The 10,075-nt window shown below is 44.2% G+C and overlaps 1 protein-coding gene across 1 annotated transcript in view; it reads left to right on the forward strand.

Annotated features, from left to right (window-relative positions):
- LOC123979428 (calpain-3-like) overlaps positions 1-10,075 on the forward strand; it is a 26,934-nt gene that overhangs the window by 10,361 nt on the left and 6,498 nt on the right. Inside the window, exons 7-10 of the mRNA XM_046063343.1 lie at positions 534-608; positions 871-956; positions 2,523-2,597; positions 9,666-9,849. Coding sequence (XP_045919299.1) covers positions 534-608; positions 871-956; positions 2,523-2,597; positions 9,666-9,849 — 420 coding nt within the window. The remainder of the gene's footprint in view (positions 1-533; positions 609-870; positions 957-2,522; positions 2,598-9,665; positions 9,850-10,075) is intronic.

Genomic DNA, 10,075 nt, shown 5'->3' on the forward strand with positions numbered 1-10,075 from the left:
TCCAAGTTGCTTTCCGATTCTCTTGTAGCCCATCCCAGCCTTGTGCAGATCAACAATCTTGTCCCTGATGTCCGTAGAAAGCTCTTTGGTCTTGCCCATGGTGGTGATGTTGGATGCTGGTTGTTTGGGTGTTGACAGGTGTCTTTTATACAGGTAACGAGGTGAGGCAGGTGTATTTGATGTAGATAATTGGTTGGGATTGGGGCTGTGTCTTAAAGAAAGACTAACTGGCTTGTAGGAGCCAGAATACTTGCTGTTTGGTAGGGGGTCATATACTTGTTTTTCCTCATCAGATGGTTATCAATTTTTATAAATTCATATGACGTGATTTTCTGGAATTTTCTTTGGGATTCTGTCTTTCACTGTTAGAATGTACATATGATTAAAATTGTAGATTGTTGCATTCTTTGTAAGTGGGCAAACCTGCAAAATCAGCAAGGGGTCAAATACTTTTTTCCCCCACTGTATATAGCAATTGTAAGTTGCTGTGGATAAAAGCGTCACCTAAATTAATAAATGTAATGTAATTGTAGGAGACATCTGCCAACACTGTATTACCAAATGGATTGGTCCAAGGCCATGCCTATGCTGTCACAGGTGTGAAACAGGTAAAGAATTGCATTTTTTAAAAGGCATTGCAACATACAATAGTTGGCCAATGGTCAAAAATTTCCAACAGCTAGTGGCTTTTTAAACTACTGAGTGTAAAGCTTAACCTTACCTCTGCAAATTATTTTGTGCATCTATAAAGCTCAGGGTAATAAAGGCCTTAAGTTGGCCTCTATTATTAAGTAGCATGTCAGTAAGAAAGTATATAGTAAAGTGTACATTTGTGGCAAATAGCAATTGTGTTTCTCTGGTGCTTAGCAGATGATGAGCAGAGGGCAACCAGTACAGCTGGTTCGTTTGTGGAACCCCTGGGGCAAAGGAGAGTGGAACGGAGACTGGAATGATCGGTAAGAATCACATTGAGTGCAGTTAATGTTTCACAAAGAAATTGCTCTAATTTGCAGCTGAAGATAAATTGCACATGTATTACGGCACATGCTTTGTCAACAATATGGTTGTTTCTTGATGATAAACTGTACAGTAGTAAAGAAAGGCAGACTGGCCACTGGGAGTAATGAGAGTTTTCACAGTTGGCCACTACAGGTATCATTGAGACATTAATATGATGGTTACTGTTTTTTTGTTCGGTTAGCTTAGAGACTTACCAGAAGATAGATGTTTTTCTGGGTTAAGGAAATCAAAACTACCAAAATGATAAATGTTGACCCTGTAATTCTCATCCTGCTGCAGCTACTATATAGTTGAAATTACAACTACTGCTCACCTGCCTAATGGTAAAGTTGGCACCTGACTGGTACTAGGACTAGTATACTTTTAAAGGTATATTAACATCCTAACATGTACTAATAATAAATAATACCATTTTAATATTTAACTGATTGTTACTGAGTGTTATGTTTGTACACAACATTAAAATCCTAATATTTAAACTAATTACTCATCTAGGCTGAGGATAATCCTGCTTCTGACAGAAATAGCCAGGGCCAGGAAGTCAGTGCCTTAGACCACTTCTTCCATTTAATAAATGTATTGTTCACAAGGGCCCAGCTGAGGTGATTACTTTTTACTTAAGGAGAGCTAGGTAGGTGTTTCTAGTTTTGAAAATGTATGTTAATGGCTCATTTTAAAAGGTTAGGTTAACAACATTGGGAAGCTCTGTAGTATGTGATTTACAATAACAACCCTCACATTATTCTAAACTGGTTGTGCCAGTTAACAGCGAAACATGACCATGACTTTGCATACAGTACATTACCCTTCTGAGATGTCTCTTTAGCTTTTTCAGTGTCTTAACAGTTTTTACAAACTTGTTTTGGCAGTTTTTAGCCTAGTTTTTATGAACAGCAAATGAAGCTTGTTAGTCAACAGAATATGTGTTAGCTTTTTCAGTTTTATGCCATGCCATGGAAAATAAAATTAGTTAGGAAGTCCAGTACAACACACTATCTTTTGGTCACTTAGCAGTTCTAGAGGAGAACTCTAGAGGAGTTGTCTATGGCAGACTAATATTTGTAACCCACAGAAAACAATACACAAATGTGTACTATGATGCGCAAATATTTCACTATCTACAAATATGTATTTTTCATAGATCTTCCATAGTTGTCTTACTAAATGCACTTTAAACAATGCTGCAGTGATTTAGTATTGCACCTTCATACATTAGAGATATGCTTTACTAAACACAGTTGAAAAAGGTGGAAGAGGCTGAGATGTCTGTTCAAACACCTTGTCCCAGGTTTCCAATTTAGGCTTTACGCTAGTGAAAATGTTCAAGCCCAAGCTGAACTACAGCCAGAATTACACAAGCTGCAATAACCGTGTGCTCTTGGTGCTGAAACTGTATATATCATTTTTTTTACTGTAACAACTGTACTGTTTGTCTTAATGTTATTAACAACTTATAACAATATTGCTTCTCCTCTTCCTCCACTGACAAATTGTATCTGAAGGTCGCCTTTGTGGCAAACCGTGAGTCCTCAAGATTGTGAGATGTGCCTTTCTGTGATTGATGATGGGGAGTTTTGGTAAGCAAATCGACAGTAGTTTCTCAAATTGCAGAATGCTAAATGTTTTGTGACATACAGCCAATACAGAACATCAGTGAAAAGTTTTATTAGTTTTCCCAACGACTTTTGTGTGAAAGTGCAAACTCTGATCAAAACCTGGGGTGCTGGCTAGCTCTAGTGTGTGCGTCCCATGTACAGAGGCTAAATCCTTGCCGCAGTTTGAATCTGATCTGTGGCCCTTGCCTGCATGTTGTACCCTCTCTCATTCCCACCTGTCCTGTCACTATATAATATTTATACTTAAAAGTGATTTAACATTTGTCTGTATTTTTTTACTGTATTTTTTTCAGTTTTACATACAAAAAGTGTGTGTACTCACTAAACAGTGAGTAGGGGTAAACCAAAGTAACACGGGACGAAAGTAACAAGGCGATTTTCTCAGAACCCTGACTGCTGTTGCAGTCCAAGCTTTGACAGTACCTTCAGCACACAACCCTTGATGGAGCTGCCAAATATTGCATGATTTTCCCGTGGCTGTCTTTGGAAAATGTTTTCGAGCACAGCAAGTAAATTTCTGAAGCGGTACTGTTTTTCGAATTACAAGTTGTGGCTCTCGTTTCATGTGTCACAGTAAGGTTTACACAGGGTAGCTCAACTTTAATATTGAGAAGCTGCAGAGCTGCAATCTCTATTCATTCAACTTACACTGTATATTTCCAGCTTTGACTCCATTCTCTCTCTCTCTCTCTCTGTCTCTATCTCTCTCTCACCTGCCATTCACCGGTCTTGTGCATTAATGCTGCCGACAACTGCATGCACGTCGCGATTTAAAAAATCAATGGTGATAAATTATCCTAGGTCTCGCGAGGTGCGAACAACTTGTGCACAACACTGTGAAGCTGGGGATCAGTCTCTTCAGCAAGTGTTCTATCTCACACAGGCTCCGCCCTCTACTGGACTCTATGGGTACAACCTCCTCCAATCACACGCACGCACTTGTCCACTGAAATTTTATCGTGCACGTAGCCAACCAATAGGATGTCGCCACCAATACGTGCGTGACGTATAAATAGCAGTGTCCCTACTGCCTCGGCCTCCTTTTTTCTTCAGCAGACGGCGACCTGCTCACTGAATTCACCACCTCCACGGATGAAGTCGCCACTTCTAGAAAATTATCTTTGCACACGGTCGAGGTGACACATCTCCTGCCTGAAACCACTGTTCTAACATGTGCTGCTTGTGTGTACACTGTGGTGATGCTTGTGAATGTTAAACTGTTTATTAGAAACACATTACATTCTTAAAAGTGTTAATTCCCCACCACCAACCCCATCCCATTGAGCTAGCCGTGTCGAACGCGCCGCTGCGCTCACCAACGCTAAGCTAACGGCTCGCCCCGCGGCCCACGCCACTCTCCCGGTCAGAACCAAGTGAGAGTCCACTTCGCTAGCCTGATCGCTGAGTCAGCGCGGCCATAATGGTCTGCTTCCACGGCATGACAGTCCAGAAACAAGCTGTTCTTACCGTGGAAACTAGGCAATGCAGCAGTCTACTGTAACTCTGGATTCCCAGCGAGCCCACGAGCACGGGCGTGTTGCTAGCTTACTGGCAGTGAAAGCGTGTTACATAAGACACGCTGCCCTGCCGATATCGCCTATCGTTCACAGCGCAGCTAGGCTAGTCCGCTATAGCCGGAGAGAGACAGCCAAAATCAGGTCTCTCGCTGTATAGTGGGACGAAAGAGATTGCTCGCTGCTTCGGTTGGTTTTGTTTCGTTTCCTCAACGAGGAAAGGCTCATAGCGCCTTGTTGCAGCAGGCGAGGCTGTCTACCCTGCCGCTGCTTCACATGGAAGATGTGAGCTTTACGCTGATGTCAACACAGGGTGACATGTGCACACCACCAGACCTCCTTCCTCCCTTATGTGTCCAGCATGCAATTATTTGTGTTTCATGTGCTGCTGTGTACACACTGAAAATGCTGTGAATGTTCAACTGATTAAGTACAATACATTCCTAAAGAGCATTCTCCTCTCCACTGAACCCTCTCCATCTTCGGCTCGGTGCGTAACTTGCTTCAGTCTCCACAAAACTGCACGTTCACCGATGCATGATCCCTACCTACGGCCCACACTGCTCTCCTTGCTAAGTTCGAGAGAGACAGTGGGAGGGCCTGGGTCTTTGCTATGCTAGTCAAACCACTGGAACAGAAGCCCATGTCCCACGTCGCTCTCCTGGTGGCATCTGAGCAAGACGGTAGTAGGACCTGGGCTTCCTCCTCACTAGCCGGCTGTCCGACCCGTGCAATGGGTCGCCTACATCGCCTGGCAGCCGAATGAAGGGCTGCTGCCATGACAGTGACACAGCAATGCGAGCTAACTCTGCGTTCCCCATGCACTCACAACAGTGTCCACAGGAACACTGCTAGCTCACTGACAGTGTATGTGTGTTCTGTGGTGCGTTCAAAGACACCAGGGAGCAACCGGCACTGGTGCGTTCAGGGACACTATAGCCCCCCCCCCCCCCCCCCCCCCCTTGGGCTGTGGAGATGCGTTGTTCATGTTTGCACATTTTCATGCAGAATAGGCGACACTGCTGCATGCTGACAAGTTGGGTGGACAGCTTTCTGAGAGGAGGCTACTCTCTTCAGTTCTGCTGCATACCACCAGTTTTCCTGGACATAATGGAAGCCAGTCTATCCTCTCAAGAGGAAGTGGACTTCCTGGCCGCAGAGATCCAGCAACTTCTGCTGAAGCATCCTCGAGGAGTACAGGTCCAGAAGAGAAGAAAGATTGCAGCCAATCACCTTCTCTGCAACTTTTCCCTGGCAGTGGCAGCAGCGTATCAGATGGTGATAGAGGAGGTGAGGATGGACTCAATAATGGCGGTTTAAAAGTGCACCATCATTGTCTTTGGTAGGCTGAACTTCTTCAGATGCCGCAGGAAGTACATCCTCTGCTGGGCCTGATGATGGTGTTAAAAGCAGAGCTGAAATCCACAAACAGGATTCTGGCGTAGATTCCTGGGGAGTCCAGGTGCTGGAGGATGTAGTGAAGGGCCATGTTTACTGCATCATCTACAGACCTGTTGACTCTGTAGGCGAACTGCAGGGGGTCCAGGAGTGGGTCTGTAATGGATTTTAGGTGGGACAACACAAGGCATTCAAAGGACTTCATAAACACAGAGGTCAGGGTGACGGGTCTATAGTTGTTTAGTCCTGTGGTCCTTGGTTTCGTGGGGACAGGGATGATGGTGGATGCTTTGAAGCAGGCTGGCACATGGCATGTCTCCAGTGAGGTGTTAAAAGTGTCTGTGAACACCGGAGACAGCTGATCATCACAGTGCTTCAGGGTGGATGTGGAGACAGAGTCCTGAAAAGACCGTTGACTTCCTTCTCTGTAATGGAGAGAGGAGGGGATGGGGTGGAGCTGGCCAGCTCTGAGGAGGGGGGCGAAGAAGTGGTGGACTGAGACTGAGGAGTCACGGGGGATGGTGTCCGATTGACTCTCAAAGCGGCAGTAGAACTGGTTCAGCTCATTTGCCAGGCGAGAATTGTTTATTGAGTGGAGGACTTTGGGTTTATAGTTTCTGATCTGTCTGAACCCCTTCCAGACAGAAGTGGCGTCATTTGCAGAGAACTGGTTATTTAGTCTCTCTGAGTACAGTCGTTTAGCTTCTTGCACCTCCTTGCTAAACCTGTACTTTAATACCCTGCACCAGACCCTGTCACCACTCCTAAATGCCTCCTCCTTTTCCAACCCTAGCTGTCTGAGTTTAGCTGTGAACCAGGGTTTGTCATTGTTATAACTCACCCTGGTGCTTGTTGGTATACATGTGTCCTCACAGAAGCTGATGTAAGACGTCACAGCCTCTGTAAATTCCAGATTGTTGGTAGTCTTCTTGAAAACGTCCCAGTCAGTGCAGTCCAAACATGCCTGAAGATCCTCAATAGCTTTACTAGTCCACTTCTCTGATGTCTTCACTACAGGTTTACAGAGTTTTTGCCTGTAGGAATCAGATGGACCATCGTGTGACCAGAGTCCTGGCCTCTACCTATGGTCTGGGGGGCTCTGTCACAAGGATGAGGCTTCATATGCACAATGCTGGTGTTGGACCAGCCTCTCCAGGTTTTTCTCCTAAAATTGTGGAGAGGCAGACTCAGGCTGGTCTATCCGCTGAGGTCGTACAGACCATCCAAGCGGCGGGCAGTCTCCACCACGTCTTGCTGTAAAGCTAAGTTGTTGGGCTTTCAGCGTTGATGCATTGAAAGGGAGCTGGATCTGCCTCCCTGTTTGGTGGGATCTGTTTTCTCTTTCCTGCAAGGTCTGATGCAGAAGGGGCTGTTGCGCTGCAGCTATCTCTTCTGTCACAGGGGGTTTGGTGACAGGACAGTTTTCACCCACCCCCTCGTGATATGCTTTCTGCAGAGTGTAAGAGGACAGCGACCGGTGTTGTGTCTCTCTACGCTTCAGTAGGCCTTGCTGTATGTGTTGGTGGCTTCAATATCTGCACCTTATGAGCCCCTGGAGCAGTCCTCATTGAAAATGCTATCTCTCGAACAGCCCTGCGCCTTTCTCTCACCTCTGCTAAGAAGGTGAGTGAGCTGTGTGGTTGTCGGTTCACCCCAACTGCATGCTGGTTCTTGGTGTCCACAGTGCAGCCGGATTGAGACAACATACCTCCTTTGTTCTTAAGGACATAAGGAGCATGTTAAGATCATGTTAAGGACAATCAGTCTGGATGCTTTCTACCCCCCTACCCCACTTAGGGTGCAGGGGGGTGAGAGTGCATCTGTTGTGTGTGCTATGCTAACGTCCTATGTGCAGCACAAAGCCCCCATTCGTTGCACTGGTCAGCTGTCCGTCTGTTTCAGTGATAGTGCAGTCAGTAGAAGAGCCTGGCCAGCTGGCTTTGTGAGTGAATCTCCCAAGCCTGTACATGGGCGGGAACAGACCCACCCTTAGCGGTGCGTGCACATTCCACTTGGAAGTATGGAAGTGTCTACGAACCTTTTTCAGCGGGGTGTGTGTCGAAGAGATGATCTTGGCCCTTACTGTGCCCGTTTGTGCGTTACTATCTCTTGGATATGTCGGGCTCCTTCTCGCGATCCTGCTCGCAAGGGCGACCTAGGATCTGAAAAGTGAAGATCTGGTGACTACTGGGTGTAGAGGGGAAACATACAATGAGTCCTGCCGCTCTGACGCCGTCTGCTGAAGAGGCAGTAGGGACACTGCTATTTATACTTCATGCACATATCAGTAGCGACGTCCTATTGGTCGGCTACGTGCACAATAAAATTTCAGTGGGCAAGTGCATGCGTGTGATTGGAGGAGGTACTACTCACAGAGTTCAGTAGAGGGCTCCGCCTGTGCTTATCGAACTAGGTTACCATATCATAACCTTTGTTCCTCCACTGCCACTGCATACATACATGCTTATACATGCGCACTGACGACCCAGGGTTAGGGTTACAATTTTGGATTTATTCACGCACTTCAAAAACATTTATTGAAAGTTTTATTCTTTTTACATGTTTATTTACAGCATTAAACATTGAAATGTATATTGTAATAGCCTGTATATTAACTTATTGGGAGAAAACTGGTAGTTCTATGTAAAATCAGATGTTGAGCACCCCCCATTTAGCCAAAATGGCATGATCCTTGTTTCCACTGTGATGCTTTGACCGTGAGATTGACAGACGAATCAGGCTTCACCCAAGGAGCATTGAATCTTCGTCTATTCGGGGTCAGCTCTAGTAACAAGTGTTTCTTTTGTCCCGCTGCTAATGTGGTGACTTTCTCTGTATTGCAGCATGTATTGAAACATGTTTATGTTATATCATACCAACAGATTGTGCCAAGAGTGAGGGTCAGAAAGACAGACAAATGTCTGATTCAGCCAGATGTTTTCATGCACATCTTGGAATTATGTATAAAAACAGCTGGATAGAAACATGAATTTATATTTATGTTATGAATATTCATTTTCATATTGTTCATATTGTTAAAGAAATGTTTTATAAAATAGATTGACATTGCCAATAAAAAACATTTTGAACAAGTATACGGTTGGGTTACTTTTGAAACATTTGAAGAAACTGTAAATAGATACTAAATAAAATGTAATTTATACATTTTTTGCAAAGATAAAGGACAAAATACATTTGCAGTTACATATTTACAAGGTCATAGTCATGTATATTTAATAAGAACAAGGGAAACACGGAAAGGGAAAAATCTAGTTGCTACTTTCAACCTCCCTGTGTATTACTTTCGACCCTCCTTACTTTCAACCCCACTGTGGCTTACTTTCGACCCTCCTTACTTTCAACCTTCCTGTGTGTTACTTTTGACCCTCCTTACTTTCAACCTTCCTGTGTGTTACTTTCGACCCTCCTTAATTTCAACCTTCCTGTGTGTTACTTTTGACCCTCCTTACTTTCAACCTTCCTGTGTGTTACGTTTGACCCTCCTTACTTTCAACCTTCCTGTGTGTTACTTTCGACCCTCCTTACTTTCAACCTTCCTGTGTGTTACTTTCGACCCTCCTTACTTTCAACCTTCCTGTGTGTTACTTATGACCCTCCTTACTTTCAACCTTCCTGTGTGTTACTTTTGACCCTCCTTACTTTCAACCTTCCTGTGTGTTACTTTCGACCCTCCTTACTTTCAACCTTCCTGTGTGTTACTTTCGACCCTCCTTACTTTCAACCCTCCTGTGTGTTACTTTCGACCCTCCTTACTTTCAACCCCCCGTGTGTTACTTTCGACCCTCCTTACTTTCAACCCCCCTGTGTGTTACTTTCAACCCTCCTGTGTGTTACTTTTGACCCTCCTGTGTGTTGCTTTCAAACCAACTGATGAGGTGCCGCTTATGTTTAAAGTGAAATTATATGGAAGTTGTTCTACTGATAGACCACACCTGTGAGTTAGTGACCACAGCAAAAATATATCACTGTCTACAACATAATCTTTTAAAATCAGGTTTTTCTGAAAAATTTTACTTTCGCCCCTGCTCTCCCCTACACATACCTGATATACATTTATACATTCATATAACAATATGTGATTTACATTCATCGACAGGATGACCCTGGAAGACTTCTGTAAGTTCTACACGGATCTTGACATCTGCTGCCTGTGTCCCGACTTCCTTGATGGAAGTTCTTCTTGCCATTGGAAGACCTCCTTCTACGAGGGCAGATGGGTGGCAGGAACCACGGCTGGAGGATGCATGAATAACCTTGGTACTTCCAGGATATCTGGACTTATTCAATAAACCCCCTCAAAAACAGTATATAGAGAGTGGACATTTTAAAATGTATAGATTTTATTATTTTTTTTAAGTTTTCATTTATTAAAGAGGTCATATTTGAAGAGGCGTTTTGCCTAATTCCTTTTCCTTCATTGTGTTATATATCTTTATTGTGCATGGTTTGCAAAGTGAAAAAGTCCAACCCAAAGGAAGTTTCCATCTCCTACAGAAAACACTGTTC

Source organism: Micropterus dolomieu, linkage group LG11, assembly GCF_021292245.1.
Source record: "Micropterus dolomieu isolate WLL.071019.BEF.003 ecotype Adirondacks linkage group LG11, ASM2129224v1, whole genome shotgun sequence".
Classification (NCBI taxonomy): domain Eukaryota; kingdom Metazoa; phylum Chordata; class Actinopteri; order Centrarchiformes; family Centrarchidae; genus Micropterus; species Micropterus dolomieu.